The sequence below is a fragment of the Strigops habroptila genome, chromosome 1, assembly GCF_004027225.2.
Source record: "Strigops habroptila isolate Jane chromosome 1, bStrHab1.2.pri, whole genome shotgun sequence".
NCBI classification, from domain to species: domain Eukaryota; kingdom Metazoa; phylum Chordata; class Aves; order Psittaciformes; family Psittacidae; genus Strigops; species Strigops habroptila.
Genome location: NC_044277.2, coordinates 129144841 through 129164303, shown reverse-complemented (window position 1 = coordinate 129164303; position 19463 = coordinate 129144841). Strand labels below are relative to the sequence as shown.

At 36.5% G+C, this 19463-nt stretch overlaps 1 protein-coding gene across 12 annotated transcripts in view; it reads right to left on the bottom strand.

The window, feature by feature from the left end:
* Window positions 1–19463, bottom strand: part of HDAC9 (histone deacetylase 9) — a 466231-nt gene that overhangs the window by 27201 nt on the left and 419567 nt on the right. For all 12 annotated transcript variants that reach the window (XM_030470551.1, XM_030470022.1, XM_030470415.1 and 9 more), the window contains one exon: window positions 3290–3423. In XM_030470551.1, the coding sequence (XP_030326411.1) occupies window positions 3290–3423 (134 nt within the window). The remainder of the gene's footprint in view (window positions 1–3289; window positions 3424–19463) is intronic.

Genomic DNA, 19463 nt, shown 5'->3' with positions numbered 1-19463 from the left:
CTCTTTAGGGAACTGTGTCTTAGAAAGAAACAATTTAGAATGTAAGTGCCTCCAATTAGAGAAAACCAACTATTATAATCAGACAGCTCTCAGAAGTATTGACCCCACATAGATGGGGCTGATAGCTCATTTAAATTCTGATCTCTTCCAAGAAAAAGAGACCTTTTGATAGTGTTTTTGGTTAGTCTTCAAAATCAACAACTCTATGCAGGAATTTCCTGTGTCACGCTCAAATTATTTAAAAAAGATTAACTTGATAATGTATTATTTTCCTAGTGGCTCCACTTGCATTTGTTAAGAGCAAGAAGTTATGTTGCTAAACAGATCACTGTACTACAGGCCACATATAAATAAGAGCAAAATATGTCAATTTTGAATGTCAACCTGTTTTCCTTCTTGGTGTTCAGAGACAAATTAAGAAAAGAAATCATTTTGCACTTGAAAGTTTGATGTTACCTCTATATATCAGACCAGCTGTCCGTGAAAGTTGGAAGTTGTGGCAAGTTTTACTATTACTCTTTTTAAAAAATGTTATTCTGCTGGTAATAGAACATATGAAGCAGTGAATTTCTGTATTGACAAGTCCTGGCCAAAAACAACAAAAGAAAAGAAAAAGTTTTAAAAAACCCTCTAAAATGTTTATGAATTCTAATCCTCAGCACATGAATAAATACATCTGACAAACTGCAGAGTACCTTACAAAGGCCTTTCCCAACCTTTCTAATTTGAGCTCAATTACGTGTGTGGTGTTTAGAAACTGAAGATCATCTTGCCAATGTTTTTAAACCAGGGTTGCACTATATACCACTATTTGTAAAAGTGAAGGGGGCAGATAATAAGTTATAATTATCCTATTAATCACCTGTAAAGAATTGCATTCCAGGAAGAATGCATCCTTAAATTACAATAATTGGTTGTTTGAAGAAAAACATTATTCTTTTTTTTCGTCCTTGGCAGGAACATGCTGGGAGCGTGCTGTGCAAGTTCATGAATATTATGCTGAAATCAAACAATGTATATGCTATGGGCCATGTGGTGTACATTGCCATAAATCTATAGATGTCAACAGACGTGCTGATTTCTAACTGCTAACTAGGTATCAGACTTCCTCATTAGTGTCTGCTCCTCGGCAACACCTTTACTTATTCTTTTAAGCAAACATCAGTTTCTCATGATAGCGGTGGTAACGACATCCTCTCTGGAGTATTTTTCTCTTCTTAGCAGCCACAGCATATTTTCTCTTTGAATTTCTGCTGCACCAGACTGTTTAATGAATGTCCCTAAAGACAATGCTGTGAGTAGAAGCACATGAGAATAATACTTACTGCATGAGATGTTTCAAGTTATTAATGACCATGTTCTTTTACAAGTGAAATAAAAATGGCTGCATGATTATATTTGTCTTTATTCTCAGTTACTGAATTTCTGTCTCTTCTAAAATTTGCTTTGCTATATTTTGCAAATAGGTAGACTCACAATTTATCTGATTTCCTGGTCTCTAATTACTCTAAAATAAAATGGAAGAAAGTCTCTTTTCCAGTACACTGTTTTGCTTACAATCAGTATTCTTTCTTGGATAATGGCTAGTCAGTGACAGAAGAAACAGTAGTTGGGTGTGATGTAGTGTTAAAAGAAAACAAGGCAGTTTTCATAAATGGGTAGCACCACCAAATGGTCATAACTGGATAGAGGGACCCACAAACCTATGCAAAGGAAGACACATCACATCATTAGCATGATACTAGTTGCATTAGTCCCACAAGGGTGCAAATTCAGAGAGTGGGTTTAGAAGGGCTATGAAAAGCCACTGGTGCCATAAGATACTACCACAGAGAAGATGATGGCAAAGAATATCAATGAAAGTGTCCTGCAGTAGTAGCTGATCATGAAAGCAACACTGCATTCACTAAGATTGTCAGATGCCTCAAATTAAGGTTTTGTAATCCAGATTTCAGAACCTAAATAAAAGGACCAACATTGAGCTGAGCATCTTTTTCAGTAGTGCATATCACCACACTGGAAAACTCTCCTTACAGGCCTATCGAAGGTGATAGCAGATAAAACCCAATTACAGGTTTTTTTTTTTCTTTTTTTTAATGTGGCTACTTCTTTACATTTTTGAGAATATTTTTGAAAAAGCTATCACTTTATTCATTACCTGTATAATGTAAAAAATAATAAGCATAAAAATATTTTTTATGCTTATTATAGGTCATAAAAGTGAAAAGCAGGGGTTTAAAAGAACATTTAGAAAATCCTTCTATCCAACATCCATCAGAAGACACATTACTTCACATTATTCACTTTATATAGGTATAAAGTCTCGAAGTGAAAGGGAACTGGCAGACTAGCTTACAATTTGGCACTAATGCATTTGATTGGAGAGATTATATAGCTATTATCACTTCCTGGGAGAAAAGAAAGTAACACACTCCACTTTATAACAAGATCTTGCAAAATTAACAGTTTATGGTAAAGGCTTTTGTCTTTCATAAATTATATTGGCTGCACCTTCAGCAAGCTTATTTTCTTTCTGATCACATTTATGGGAGAAAAGATATTTTCTAGCAGACAACAGAACAATTTTCACTAATATGAATGCTTATCTTGTGTTTTTGTCCATAAATATAATTTATTCATATTTACTTAGTCTGATAGTCCAGTCTCAAAAGTTTTTAAATAACATATAGTGTTTTAATAAATTTTGGAAACTCCATTTAAATTAGATACAGATCAACCTGAATCTTCATTTATAACTTAAAATATTTTTTTGAAGTCTTGGACACGCTTTTATTAATGTTGTTGTTTAATTTCAAAAGCCTGTGAAATAGGTTCTTTCTTACGCCAATCAGTGTCAAAATACTGCAAAGAATGTGCCTTTGCAATACCTAGTTCCTAAAACTATCAGATACCTTGCAAAAAACTTTTTTTTCCCGTGATAGTTGGTGGGAAGTTCTGATCCTGATAGATGATATGCACACCAATGACTACCAATGATGTCAAGTCTGGTATTCAGTACATCACAAAAAGCAATTTTGAGGTATTAAATATTACTCAGAACTGGGAATAATTTAGGCAAACACTAAAGGATTTGTAAAGTCATCTCATTTAGAGGTATTTATCCAAACCAACTCATCTGAGTCTGCTCATTTCTAAGACATGTTCAAATTGCATGGATTTTGTAGCAAATGATAAAAGGACTGATGCCATTGTTATTAAAAGAAAATCAAAGATAGGAGTTTCAGCAAACTTAGGTCATTCTCTCCACCTCCTATGATTTATGTTTTACCTCATTTCCTAAAAGGGCGTTTATACAGGCTTCAGATGCATCACAGATGGCAGTAAGGTCATGTCCTCCCTCCAGTGCCAGCACAACACGGCCATCCGCTAGCTTCAGCAATTGCTTGGTTAGGTGACCAAAACCTAGTATTCAAATACAGTAGTGCAAATAATTAAAGCAGAACAGATATTACTGGCATAATTCACATCTGCTGCATGAGAATGTAAAAGCTCACAGATATTGTACAGGGAGCATGGGATATATTTAATTCAGTATTCTGTTTCTGACTATGGCCCGTACCAAATGCTTTGGAGTTAGGTATATGGAATTCTGTATGAGGCAGATGTGAGATAATGTCCCTTATGCTGATCCCTAATAGCCTGAGATTAGTTGAAACATGAGGTTATCTCTCTTCTTACCATCGTTAACCATTATCATACTGGATTCTCTTTCTATTTGCATATCAATGTAACATATACCCATGTTATTTAGAGAGATCTGACATAACCTTGGTCACTTATGGCATCGATATGACAAAAAATATTTGTAGTTAAACTATGATACTATAATTGAAAGTAATTGCATTTTTTAAATGAGATGACAACATTTTATTCAGAAATTGCTTCTTCCTTTGTATTTGGGGTTTGTGTATAGTATGCAACCATGGACTGAAAAATAGTAGAAACATATGTTACCTCTTAGCTCCATTTTGAAGTGTTTTGGAATCAGCACTAACACTTATTTTGATTCAAGGTTTTCGTATAAGTTGAAACTGTCCAGACCTTTGTAGAGATCTCTACCAGTGCCACTCACTTCTGACCAACAATGTTCTAAGCAACTCTGCACAGCAGCCAAAATCAATGGCACTTCATTTTTTGTGGTGATCTATAACTACATAAGCCCTACCACAAAGTTTTCATACATGATTCATGTAAAGTTAATTTATTTCATTTTTAATGACATGAAAAATTGCACAAAAAAATGTTAATTTGGAGTGAAGATTTTGGAGAGAAGCTTTGTGGTAGTTTCCTAAGGACAGCTATTGTTTTCGATTAATCTCCTTTCAGTGAGTAATGATAGGTAAAGCTTTGAAACTATGGAAGTTAAATTCCCACCACATCTTTTCCACTTGGTCTTTGCTAGTTGCTCTACTGACAGTCATCAATACTCATTGCAGTGTTTTTTATAGCCTTAAATAAAGCATTTAGAAGGTATTTGTTAAAACCCGGGGCTCTACAAAGAGGGGAAAACCAATATCTTTTTACTATGTTCCAGTGAAGAAGGTCATCAGAAATTCAATGCAAAAATCAATACAAAAATTATAAGCTTATTTTCTAGAGAAATTTTCCAATACACAGAATTAAGGCTTGACTTGGCAAACAAGCAATCTCACAATTAGTTCTGTTTACATCTTAGGCCTTTGTTAAGCATATGCCCAACTCTTTTTAGAATAGGGACTTTAATTATACTAGATTTGGTTTAGCAACCAGATAAAAAAACCCCAACCAACCAAACAACAAAAAACCCAAAACCCTCTACCTGCCACTTAATCTATGGATGATCACAGAATACGTGAGGTGAAATATTGTTTCCTTAAGCCACTCCACAATCTTCTGTACCCTATAAGAACTGCAGCTTTTATTCTAGCAAAGAAACAACATTGTGGTTCAAATTACATGCAGGGTTGAAAAACAAATAAAACCTTAAACTCTTATTTAAGTTCAACCTTTCCTCATGAAAAAAATCTTCACCCAATCCTGTCCACAAAAGACCAAATTTAGACAAGATAATAAAAGTGAAAGAAGGAGTGGAATGAGGATAACCTTTGATCTTCAGCCAATTTCTACTTTCTTTTACCTACAGGATTTATTTCTGCCTGCATGTTACACATGTGATCTTCGGATTCATAATAAGAGAGCGCCAACAGCATAAAGCGAGTCGTACACAGGGCATTTAAAGGAAATGAAGAAGAATGAACAGGCACAGACTCCCCACATTTACAACTCACCCTTTGGGTCTGTGAGGATTCTAACAGCACTTTTAAGTCAACATTCTCCTTTGTTGACTTTTGTCACGAAGGGAAAGCTCTACCATGTTTCCCTCTACCATGTTTCCCCTGCACATTCCACTGCAAGACCTCAAACTTTTGTGACGAAGGGAAAGCTCTACCATGTTTCCCTCTACCATGTTTCCCCTGCACATTCCACTGCAAGACCTCAAATATTGCTACTGCCACATCTCAATTTTCTGAGGTATGAGTGGCAATTAATATAAACTCTCTCAATGCCTCTTTCTTCTTTTAGGCAACTATGCATAATATAACTTGTAGACATTGTTACAAATGTTAGTTTGTCTAATTTCCTGACAATTTTCCTAGTATCAAAGTTATAATAATCATCCCTGGCTGAGTCAGGATGCAATGAGCCATACAGAAAGAATCTTTCCAAACACATCATGGTAACAAGATAAAATGTTGCCAAACCAAATCAACAAGATGGGGGCTTTACTTCAGTGTGATTACCATGAGAAAGTAAAGGTAACTTCCTAGAAAGGGAGCCAACAGTACCAACATTGCCGGTGACCGAATGAGTTATGGAAATTCTTAACAAAGAAACTTGGATCCTGTGTCACTGCTGCAACCTAGGAAAGATATTAGCTTCCTCAAGGAAATCCCCTGGAGTGCAGAAGTAACAAAATGGAAAGAAAGGAATCCCAGTCAAGTAATGGTTTTAAGATGGGCTCTAGTGCATGCCAAATAATTAAGAAAAACAAGAAGAAAATAGTAACAGGCACCATGAAAAGAATCAGTCATCTTCCCTGATATAAGGAGATCAAGCACATATTTGACACCCCATTGGCCAACTTTAAGGTGAGAAAGGAGTCAGAAAAGCATTTTTAATCTTGAATCTTTCAACTCACATGGATTTCTAGAAATCAGCAGCAGTTCTTGGCCCTTCTACTGTTCCTGCTGAAAAAGGTGCCAACCATGATGCTGGCTTAAAAGATGTTTTCTGTTTGGATTTGCTGTAATCTAAAACTGCATGCTTTTGCAATGGTGCATAACAGTTATAGATTAGTGGCATTTTATAGAAACAGTAAATGTTCAGTTGGAAGATCAGTGCTTGATTTTCAGTCCAGCCTTAAATGGGCATTGCTTCTTAGAGGCTGCAGGTGCCTTCAGGCCATTTAGAGTCTGAATGCCTGACTCAATGACAGGCATCTATTAATCTGGGTTTGAAATGGCCCTGGCAATATTCACAATTATTTGTGCCCATAAACATAAGTAAAAATGTCACATATTAATAATAATAATTAAAAAAAATCAGTATTTAAAAATCCAAATATTTCAGTCAGTAAGTGAGAAACAGAGGTATTTCTCAAATCTTATAAAAGTGCTCAGTGAATTTATGCTTCAGAGAAGTAGCATTTTTTAAAATTGGGCTCATGCAGTGTGCCAGGAAATTATGAGCATGGTTTTGTGCCACCTATTATTTTTATATTTTCTGTAATTTAAATGTTAAAAGTACCTGTTCCCTTCATAGATCCAATATTTAGACATCAAGGGTAGAATTTGCAAAAGCTCTTAATATTCATTTGCTATGATCCTATCAAAAACAATAATAAACCTTTGATTTATGCAAGATGCAACATTAAAACACTACTAAGTAGTTCTGAAAATCCTACTCACAAAGTGGTTTACATTTGCCTGACAAAAACCTGTGGGTGCACAATTGTAAATCTAAGCAAAACAGACTAGATTAAAACTGAAACCATTATAAACCATGTTATGCATTGGAGAAATATGCAGTATATGAGCTGTTATCTGCTGACCTTTGAAGTAAAAATATAAACTTTTAAATCAAAACCATAACGTGCTTTTTAATTATACCCTTTCCCCTCATTAGTGTTGAGACACAATATGCAGCCTTATGTAAGAAAATATTCTATTGTGGGAAGCAAAAAGAGAGAAAATTGATACTGTATTAATTAATAAGCAAGCTGCCAGGCTGTTATTGAAGGATACAGTTTGCTGATCACTTGAATTATAATAATTATAATAACTATTTCAGCTTTTAGTGTCCCAGCAAGATGTCTGTTTGCCTTTTTTTTTTTGTGACAGACAAGCTCCCCATGTACTCCTTATAGTTCTGCCAAGCAGCAAGGGATAACATAGGTGAAGCTTCTGCCTCACTAGACCAAAGCCACTGGAGCAACTATACACTACCTGGATTTACTGACAACCAAGAAATAATATTAAACCCTGTAAAAAGGGAATCCAGAGTTATTTCAGTTTTCTATTTTTGTTTTTGCGGTATCCTTACTGTGACAAATTGAATAGGAAAGTGGCAAGCAGACAGCAGGAAAAACACCTCTTAAGCAGGTCAGTTCCCCTCCAATGGACTCACACAACACACAACTGTGTTGTGTATTATCACTAGATGAAGTAAAGTTAACAAGTCAGAGTTTGTGTGTACAGCCTCCCATTTTGAGAAAGAAACATTTGAGAATGAAGACAACTTGTGAATGTTACTCTTTTCACATCCTTTCCTCAGCAGACGGGGAAAGGAACCATATGGATGGGGCATGCTCCCAGGCAGCACTGCAGCACTCCCTGTTTGCCTAAACAGTCATATATGCAACTCAATTTGCTCACCAGCAAATGTGCAAACACCCAGCTAGTGGGGACAAAACCTGCCTCAGCAGAAGACAGAGTCCTTCCATCTCCCCCACTGTGCATAAGGAGAGCAGATGTCTCCTGCACAGTCACTTTTTAGGCAACAGCAGGCGGAGCAGAGCCGTGGCACTGGCCCTTGCTCAGGGGAGGCAGCTGGTGAAGGAACAAGGACATGTCAACAATTGAAAGGTTGGCAAAGCTTTGGAGTTATAGAGAAAGCCTCAGCTTTCTCAGCCTTAGCACCAGGGCCTCAAAAATTCTTTCAGCTTCAGTGTCTTAAAAGCTACAATCTGACCCTAAATTACAGGCAGAGTTCTGGTGAGCTCCTCTGGCTACTCAGAGCAGCCTGGAGAGGAATACGCACAAAACAACAAAAACTCCACAGTCTCTGTCCTGGACCTCCAAGCATGTATTTAACTATTATTTACCATTTAATCATGTCATTACTGTCTAATTTACTTGATAATGTGTTTTCCTCTTATTAAAACTGTTGCAATGATTGCTGCCAAAAGTCTACCCACTAGTGTTCTACACTCCTTCCCTGTGGTTCCTTCGTGACTATTTGATTAATTTTCATTGATATTCTTCCAACAATAGCATCTAAAATTAACTGGGTCAGTTTTTACATAACTTCCTGAGTCACCAGGCTACGTGTCCTACATAAATATGTCCATACAGGAGTCAAATGATAATTTACCCTTCCAGCACTGGCAGGAGCTAGAACATTTTGCAAAGCTTGTGTTCTGTGATAAGAGAGCACATTTTCTTTGCAAGTTTTAATTCAAAACCTTTTATTCAATCAAAACTTCATCTGGATTAAGTCAGTTGGCAGGATGTGGCCTTGAGTGAGGGGGAAAGGAGATTTTAATGCCAAATACATTCTTATGAAAAACATTTTCCAAATGGCTGAAATTATGAATGTTAGCATTTAGGTACCTGAATTTAAATGGTGGAGATCTGGCCTTCAGGCATTAGCTGCTGATTTCTTGCTTTTAATGCCAGAGAAGGAAGCTCAATAACACTTCAAATTACATGTCTCAAGCAGGCATTTAATTTAGATTAAATTAGACAGTAATTGTATGTTAAATAAATACCAATGGTCTCAGGAACACATTTTTTATGGATTAACAATTTATGTAATAGATGTTTTTATTGCATGCCTGTTAGTTCTACAGTAATGTGTTTTTCATAATTAGCTGCTCTTTAGCTGCTACACTGAATATAACTTATTAAATCTCTATTAAGTACATATTCAAGGATACATAGGCTACCTCTTTGAAAGCCAAATAATGCAAACCTGTCTCACTACAGGAAAAGGTCACCTTGAAAATGCTCAGTAGGATCATCTGGGCATCTTCAGCTCTAGATATGTATGTATCCAAGTGGGTCATATAGTCCATTGCATGTGCTTAGTACTGTGGGAAGGAGGAACTTGTACACCTCCAGCACACGACAACAGCAGTGACCACCTGACAAAATCTTCCTCAAAGAAAACACATGGAGGAAGATGTGTCTCCCAAACTCTTCTCCCATCTAATTCATACTGAAAAGATAGGAAGGGATTTCTTTTGTGCTCTGTATTATCAAGAAGCAGGGATTCTGTATCCTCCAGGAAAGGTCACAGTAATGTACAAAATACTGATGATGTTTTCAGAGCTGTTATAGTGCTGTCATGTGGATTCAGAAGGAAAATATTAAACCACAGTTTTCAGCTGCCAGAGACAAAATAGGAACCTTTGGATATTCCCAAAACTGGCTGTACTGTTCTTATTAGCTATTTGCTCCATGTCTTCGCTTCTTCTCAGTTTCCTCACATTCTCTCCATCTCTACTTCACACCTGTCCTAAGTAATAATTTCTCCCCTGTCCTGTCATCCTCCCCCTCTTTTGTTTTGCTTCCTATTTAGTAAATCCTCTACTAAGTAAAACTGGCCAGGAAGCAAGATTATCCTTCCCACAGAGTTCTTAATTTTTTATTCTTATTTTTTTTTTTCCCCCCAGGAACATGTAGCTGTTCTGCTTCAGAAAGTGGAAGCCAAGAAAGGAAATATAGAACTGCAAACAGCAAGGTGACATTTCAGAATCTCAGGTTCAGATCTCTCTGAAAAAAGCTTCATCTGGGTGGTGAGGGCATTCTCTATGGGGTTTTGCAGCCTTTCTTTTCTCTCTTTCTTTCTCCCCACCACCCCCATGCTTAAAAATTCCTCCGAATGAATTCTATGAGGATAGTCTAATCAGGCTGTTAAATATCTACTGAAAATCTGTCCCACATATTGTGAAATCTGCCAAGCTGATAGTGCAAGTGACAGTACTGTTATCACAATAACTTCTTTCAAATCTGATCAAGTTGCCTGATTTAAACGGATACACAATATATGCATCTGATGTTACAAATTACAGATGATTATATCTCCAAATCTGAGTCTAGACTCAGTAAGGGGTTGGCTAGAAAACAAGACATCTGATCAAAAAAAATAATTCAAAGTATGAGGAATTTGTTTCTAATCCATGCTGGAATGAAAATCAGATACTACTATTGACTATCCAAATAAACCAGTAAGCTTGATTAAGTTTAGAGAAGTTTATTATAATGCTACTGCCTATAAAATCAACTTGACACATTTTTTAAATGGGGGGCAAATTTCTGCTGTTGTAAATGAGTATAACTAAAATGTGGGCACTGAGTTATGGCTGAAAACAATCTGATGGGAAGATCTAGGCTTATTTCTTCTTTTAACTGATGAAAAGCCAAGTCAGTTAATTTTGAATTGACCCAAGAGACTAACACAAAGGATCTGATTTAAAGCTCATCACTCAGAAGCTGAGAACTGACTGCCATTTTCTGAAGATGGTCTACAAAATTCTGCCAAGAAAAGCAGCATGGACTAAGTGATCTTTCCAACATATACAGTTTCTCAGGGTCTATGAATTAAGGCTCTCACTTTATTTGCAGTCATTTATTGACCCTGCCACATCAACATACCACACTAAATTAAGGGCTAGTTCCTTAGCCAGTGTTAATCAGCATATATCATTATCTAAAGACCTGGCCTCCAGATGTGGATCATTCCTCATTCCAAGACTAGGAACATAGATACAATAAGCATATCAGGGATGGGTCCTTGTAGGTGGATAGACTTGAGGTAAATACTCTATTTCCTGACCAATTTGGCATTAAGTCTCCTGGTGAACTCAGTATTAATATCAGAGGTCTAGTGCCCCTCAGGATTTGGATCACATTGTTTAACAAGCGTAATTTTATAACATCAGGAGGGAATAGGCAGTGCATTTCTAAGGGATTACTGTACATCTCAAGTAGTTACTCACTTTTTCTCTGGCCTTGTGCCCATTAACCCCACCTGACATATGCTATAATTGCCCAGAAATGCACTGCCTGTCACCACTTATTGAAAAGGTAATGTGTAAAACTCACTAAAGGAAATGGTATTGAAACTAGGTTTGGGGTCTTACTCCTTACAGTCTTCTGATTAATTGCAATTTCCAAGTAAAATACATTGAGCAACTTTCTATTATGCTGTTCTATTACAAAAACTTGTAGGAATTAAGGATGTGATTTCAATCCATACAACAACTCCTTTGTCCCTTTTCATGCTATTAAAAGGACACACAGATGCCTTGAAATGGTGGATAAAACCCCACAGTGTAAAAGAAACTGTAGCTGCCATTTGAATGACATAGGTGGCTCTATCCAGCCTTCTTCCCAAAGAGAAGAGTTATGTCAGAACCTAGTTACTCATGTTATTCACAGCAGAGTTTGCATCTTGTTCTCCCGGTTTTAACCTGCTGGGAGAACAAGAAAAGGTGGCAAGGAATTGCATGGGCCTCAGGTGAAGGCAGGACTGACATCACTTTGTTCTATTTCCACCTCTTGTTTTGCACAGGAAGTGGAAATACGTAGAAGACTGTTCCTCAGAATTAAATATATGACTCACCCTCATCACAGATATGTAAAATTTTTGAAGAATAAGACTAAAAGTGTTCCATATATTATTTATTAATTTTGTAGACATTAGGGCCAGGTTTGGCTGCTGGGTGAATGAGAGGGCTTCATGTACAATGCAACTTGTGATCTAGAAGGAGATAATTGGAAAAGGAGTTGCCTCTGTTTCCCCAGAAATTCTTCCACCCAGAAACACATAGAGAATAAAATGTTTTCTTAGAATATCAAATATTCCACCCCTGTCTTTCCAGTCCTCTGACATACGGTTCTCAGAAAGAGCCCTTCTGTGAGCTTCTGCAGCCAAGTGGTGACACACTAATTACTGCTTGAGAACTAGTGCTCAAGAAACTCTAATGGAATTCTTCAACTAGCAGTTTTCTACCTTTTCTTAGAGAAACTTGAACCAATGATCACAAGGCCTGGTTGAAAAATGCCTTCAGGTGGCTGAGCAGTCATGGAGTACTACCTTCTGGATTTTCTGGATGAGGAGCAGAGTCGCTCGGGAGTGACCCAATTCTACAGGATCCATAAGCAAGAAAATGAGCACTATCTCTGCTGTTACTATAGTATGACAGCAGTATTAAAAGGTGCTGGCAGACCTAAAATAATTGGTAATCTTCATTGAACAATATAAATATCAAGACAAACAATGACATTTCTGTGCTACACTCAGACCTAAATCCGGCTAACTAGTGTCAAGGTAATTTGAGGACTCCAGATGTTGTTGCAGCTGCATTACCACAGTCATCTTAGTCATTCTTCTTAAAGTGGGAAGTTCGTAACAGGGCAAAAATCATTCATTGTGTTAAGATGCTGTTTCTTGAGCAACATCAGTAATTTTTCTCTTCAAGGGAAAACAGTACATTGGCTTTTTGAAATGGAGACACTGAAAATCTACTACCAGAATAGCTACTGTTTCTCCCTCTAGAGTTTTAACAGCTAGAAGTAAAATAACCTGCAGCCAGAGCTCAAAGCTCCCTAGCGGTTCCAGAAACTTAGCAAACAACATATACCAAACTGTAACATCAGGATTGCATTTATTCTTCCTTCTGACAAAGCTGAAGAGCTGCAGCAGCTGAAATCTTGGGCAGAAATTATCTGAACTTCACAGCAAAGCCTCTTAGAAACACTTGACAACAGAGGTGTTTGATGGTCTTATTACAGATAAATAGAGCAGAATGAGGAAATATGTCAAAATCAGAACAGCTCCACTCATCAGAGAATGCAATGGTCACTCCAGCAGGAAGGATGCACTGTTTAGTCATTCTTAGTTTTGTCCAAAGCACTGATTTCATTTCATAAATGGTCATTCACCAAAATTCTAGCATCTTCCCACTGCTTTTACCTAAATTTTACAGCAAGCTACTATGTTAGAGGTAATGAATTAATATTAATTACACATGAGAGAAAGATGAAAGAAAACAAAAAATGAGACATGAGAGAATTGGGAAAAGGATAAAAGTACATTGGGTTAATAAAAGAGACTGTTATTAAATAAGATGACAAACACACACATTTGTGACTATAGACAATGAAGGCATGTAAGCAAAATTACTGGATGACTGAATGGATGAGAAAGAACGAAAATGAATATGAAACTAAGCATTGTCAAGGAGTTAGATTTTCTTAAAACCACCAGGAATGGTCAGAAAATAAATACAACAGAGAAGCCTTACGATCATATTACTGCAAAGGGATGCAGAGCATTTCTGAATTCTTTGTCAGGGATATGCTTTTGCATCCTTTATATATAGAGAAAGATGAGGCAGTCCCACAGCTACACTGACATGAAAATGGTTCAGATTTTGTCTACTGTGAACTCTGGATTTCTCAGTGACTGGTTACTAACTCAAACAAGGTCTAAACATAGACAGCTGGCATTGAATTGAAAATACAGTGTGCTTCAGGTGACAGATTTGTATGTATAAGCAAAAATGTTAGTGGTAACACTCAAAGCAAATAAGGCATTTAAATAAGCAGGTACTTGACAATAAGCTGGTTTCCCTGACAGCAATCACATTACTTGCCATTTATTCATACTACCATACTGCCATAGAGACAAAATCTGAAGTAATCCCATGGGTGTAATGTATTTATACCTCTGGAACTGTAAGCAAAATTTAGCTAACTAAGTGCAAACATTTCTCTTTTTTTAACCACAGTAAAATCTGTTTTGAAATTGTGAATGAAATCCACATTAAAATTCAAACACGCATTTGGAAATCCACATTTTATCAACTGGAACAAAGATTTTACAGTGGATGCACAAAAGCTTCCTAAACTCATCTGAACTCAAGGAGCTAACAGCAGTTGCTCCTTCTAACCCTTTAGCTACTTACATATCCTACCAGACCATGCCTTATTCTAATGGGTCTTCACAAATAAACTCAAACTAGCTTTCCATATACATATATTTATTATAATACCTGCAAGGACTTGAGTTCTCAGATCTGAGTAGAAAACATGTCTGAGGACTAGTGCTTGCAGGTAGATAAAGAAAAAAGTGACTTTCAAACTGAAGATGATTTTTGGTGGTGGTAGTTGTTAGTAAAATACATATCGTTAGTGTTAAAATCTATATAAATCAGAGTAAGATGTGGATGATGCCTTTTCAAGAAGTGTGAAATCCAATATGTGCAACTGGCAGGGCTGTTACAGGTGTGAGTGAGCAGGCAGAGGGAGTTGTAACGAAATAGGTTTCTTCTTCATCCTATCCTGTCTCAAATGTCCAAGAACAGGCAGGAATAGTACTTGTGACCCCTTCAGACTAGGATACTTTTACTTCTTATACATGCTGTACCGGGTCTTCCCACATCCTCGCTGTGTCTGGAAATGCTCAAGAGAAATTTGTTTCAACGTGACTATTGTCTGTTCTATGGGACTACTATATAATGCATGCAATTTAATGTTTGGATCAGAGCGCTGCCTGAATTTCTGGTTGTGGTTTTTCATGGCCAATTGAAATACATAAGAGACCTGCTGGTTGATGTTTCAAATTGGACAATTAGAAAAATAAAAACCATTTTTGTTTCATCTGAAATTAAGATTCAAGAAACAAGAAATCTAGGGCTCCACCGTGCCATTTTTCTACCAAAAACTTTTAAGAACAGAGCTCATGCTGTTTAAGTTTGCTTTTCATTATAGAAAAGAAGATAACAGGAAAAAATTATATACAGAAGGTAGACGAACAAGTGTTTCCTCTATTTTTCAGGTTTTTGCAGGAACTTTGAAACTAGCATTTATTGCTGGCTTATACTTACAATCTGAACCTGGTTGTCTCTATACTGAGAAAAACAAAGGTCCAGAATAGTAGATGCTCATTTAATTAACAACTCTATCTTAAAGCATATGCAAAAGGGATCCATTGTGCAAGCAATCATAAATCTCACTTGCCCTAACTTCAGAGCAATTGACCTTGCAACCCAAATAATGTTCCGTTGTGCACAGTTTTTATATGCAATTTCTAGATTTACTGTTTCAAGGAAAAGAGTGTGTAAACAATTTCAACTGAGACTAAAGTGAGCAACTCATTCATCCTACAGATGGATGAAAGTCTGCGCCAAACTGGAAAACTTGTTCTGGCAAGAGTCTCTGTTGATGCTACTTTCAGCGAATCCAGATTCAAATTTTTCATTTATTTATTTTCATATGCTGCTAATATCTTAATTACGAATGAAATGAGAGGAAAAGAAACAAGTTTTAGCAGTTCATTGGACAGCAGAGAATATAACAGAAAAAGGTAATGACACTTTGCCAACCTGAGAGTATTCCCTTGTCAGCCTTCAAAGGACTGCAACAAATAAAAAATTCTGAGGAATTCTCATAGAAAAAAGCAGAAGAGAAAACATAGGCAACATAAATGTAACTACTATTTGCTCCTACTCTAACTATCTAGCATTTTAAAGACTATATATTTCTTTTTTCTATAAACAAAATTTCAGGCCACATTTAAAAAGTTCAATATGTAAAGCCCACATATCACTTCCATACATGTGTTCTAGGTGACATCTATGGAAACAATGACAAACCCTTTCCTTGGTTAAACATTGTAAAGACTTTATTAGAAAACTTACGAAAAATGAAAATGTGTTATCTATATCAGTAGTGTGTATTAAAAATCTCAAAGTAACTGGCTCCAAGATGAATCTTGGCAAACTCTGAAGTCCATATGTGGGAGAGGCAACTTTAGCACTTAGTAAATATCAAAAAATCTCAAATTACCCTTGAGAGTTTCTTCAAATCTCTCTTAGGCTGACAGGCTTTTTTGTTAGTCACTTTCTGGAGGTCTCTGGTACTCCTGAGTCAGCCTCTGGAGGCTTTCCTGGCCATCTAAAGGGTCTGGGCTTTTAATTCAGGCCCCAAGGCTGGGTGGTTAAAGTTGGAGAAGCCCAGAATATCTCAAACTCACTAGGAGGTTATCCCTGTCCTTGTATTACATGAAAGCTTGGCCAATCTTTTGTACACTATTAGAACTGATTGAAGTATTAGTTACAAATAAATAATTCAGATCACGTAGCCCTGCTTCATGTTCAATACTGTTTGTAAATATAAGTTAGTATTTGCCAAATGTTACATTCGTAAAGTTGTTTGTGAAGATACCTGTTAGCATTTGCCAAATGTTATGTTTAGCTTAGTGGCTCCGGGCACACTGCTTACTTTGACTTCCTAATCTTAATTATCCATTTCTTATTAGTGCTCATAAAATTATATCGTACAGTATCTACTCTCTTAATGTGTAATCAAAACTTTGTATACAACAGAATAGGGATTAATTAAGAGAAAGTGATAACTAGTAAATAATCAGTTCTCTTGATCACACAAATATCCAGGAATTTTTGCAAAGAAATACCACTCCTCAGACTTAGATGAGAACATAATTAGAGCCTGTCACTATTTCTTAATAGGAAATGAAAAAGAAACACAGGCAAGGATGGGATGACTGAGTTTTAAAAGTCAAAGAGAAGTTTACAAAGAAGATCAGATTTGAATTAATATTTGCCTGGGCCACTTGCTCCTTTTGCAGCCTGATAGAACAAATGAGTCAATACAAATCAAGATGACTTAGTAGAAGAACAGTAAATGGCCATTGTAAAAGTAAAGGCCAGAGCAAAAGGGATGCCACAAGAGGCCCCAGCCCCAAAATTTTTTTTGCAAGCAGATTTAACTGGTGTGCTGTGGCCAGACACCATTAAAGGCAGACGTGCCATTTCACTTAAGGAAAGAAAACAGCAAGATCATGTCCAAAGACAGTAAAATAAAATGGAACAATAACTTGACCTGTTACAAAGTTCATATTTTGAAAAGAAAATAGAAAACCTGCACAAACAATTTTTCATGAGAATCTTTCTATTCTTCAACCATTTTTATGTGATAAACCAGGAATGTTATTCTTGCCTTCATAGGCATATTGCCTTGCTTTCATCGATTTACCCTGACTGTCAAGAAGCCTTACAGAAAACAGTGGATAAGTTGAGAATTTATGCAGTCCATATCCACTATCAGACAAATCACTGCAAAGTTTCATTTTCCCCCTTGCCTGTCTGACAAAACTGCAAGACAGCCAAGTACAGGTGTTCAGATATATTCAGACAACACTCTTTTTTCTTGCTTTTTAATGTAATATTTTGTCATCTACTCTGGTGAAAACATTATGGTTGGTAAGGTAAGATCAAGCAATAATTCTAATTTTTTAAAGCCTTTAAAGCAATTTTTTTTAGAAATATGGGAGTTTAGACAGCACATTTATTTAGTTTTAATTTTTGTGCTGTCATACATCAGCACTGAAGTCCTGATTTAGAACACATGCAGCTTGCCTTTGAAGTTTTGGCTATTTTTTAACAATGGGGAAAAAAAAAAAAAGGGGATACAAGAAATTTAAAGAAAATAAACCAAAAAAATCATAAAACAAGGCTTTTGTGCTCTTGATTTATATATTGTTTCTTATGTTTGTTTTAAAAAAAGTTTTTTTCTCCATAATCTTTCATGGGAAGCTTTTCTCTGACATACCTTTATTCATCTAAGCTTTTTCTTCTGTGTTGACCTTTATTTTCTCCTTCCTATCCCCCCAAGTCTCTGAATAGTGCTTTCTAATATCATTCCTATTCAGTAGCAAAATGAGTTTCTTGGAATTCTTCTGAAAACTGAAAGAGTAGAAAATACACAGTGATATGCTAAACTGATACTTTTTGGATGAAAGAAATAAATATTCCACGTAAACCACATTTCCGTATGAAAAGGCTTTTTATTGCTAGTGCTGGCTGGACTTCCCTTCTGGGTTGTGTATGTGCAGTGGTATACGTGGTCCTTTTGGTCAAGTTACACAACACTGGCATTTTCCAAGGAAGTACATGAAAGCTGATAGTTGCCGTTGTTCATTTTTGTCCAATGTGTTGTAATGAATATGAGCCAATGCCATATTTATTTGTTCTGTGGCCAGCTTGTTCCTGTTATTCTCTCTTCCTTTCAGCTCAGGGACTAAATTGTTGAAACAACAACAAACACCACAACTGGCTTTATAGTCTTAATTCTCCTTAGGATCTTCCATTCCCTGGAAAACTATAGTCCATAGTATGTTATCTAAAGGTACCAATACCATGTGCTGCTATAAGATCAGTTTTAATTTCAGTCTACCTTCAAAACATATTGAAAGTAATTTCTAGACAGACCAAATCCTGAAAGCGTCCAGATGTTTGAAGCAGAACATTAAAAAAACCTCATAATTCTTAATTGTCAGCCCAAATATATATGTGTACAGTACCAGTGCATATGTGTTGAAGGATATGTGCAGGGCATTTATGATAGCTGAGGGAGTTGGAGAAGCAGGGGCTGACAAGGGAGCTGGACTTTGAGGCACTGCAGGAAGGTTAACAGCTGCGTATTGGGTTTACTGGGGACCTCTTTACTCGCTGTATCTCTTCCCTTACCTTCACCATCTCACCATACCCATATGCTTCATCTCTGCACCCCTTCTGAAATACTGCTTACTCTTAACAATAATGGAGAAGAAAGTTTTTTTGTATTCCAGCTCATTCATGGGGTAGTACAAAATAGCAGAACCAATAGAATCTCCTATCACCAACATCAACACCTGGATTTATGTCAAAATAGTTTTTTCCAGTGAAGCGTAATGGTAAGCTTATGACACCTCTGAACATACCACAATACCTCTCTTAAAATCTGTATGAAGAACTTGGGTAAAATTTTGACTGAACATAGAAGGTTATGAAGATTATTTTCTTTTTAGGGAATTTAACTATCAACTTTAGCAACTTGGGATGTTAACAGAAAACTTGCTTATGATTTAATTTGATTTAATATTTAACCTATGACCTTTCTACATCTTGAAGCAAACACTGCTTTGATTTTAACATTTATTAGGATTTGTCTCCCCTACCTTTAACCAAGGAGGCTAGCTGTCTTGCCTCTGTTACTCCTTCAGGCTAGTTACTACTCTGGGGAGATCTGTTGCACCAATTTTCAGAAAGGATGAAAGTCTCTTTGTAATTAAACACCTTTCTATATTGATTGTCTTAAAATCTGGACTTATTA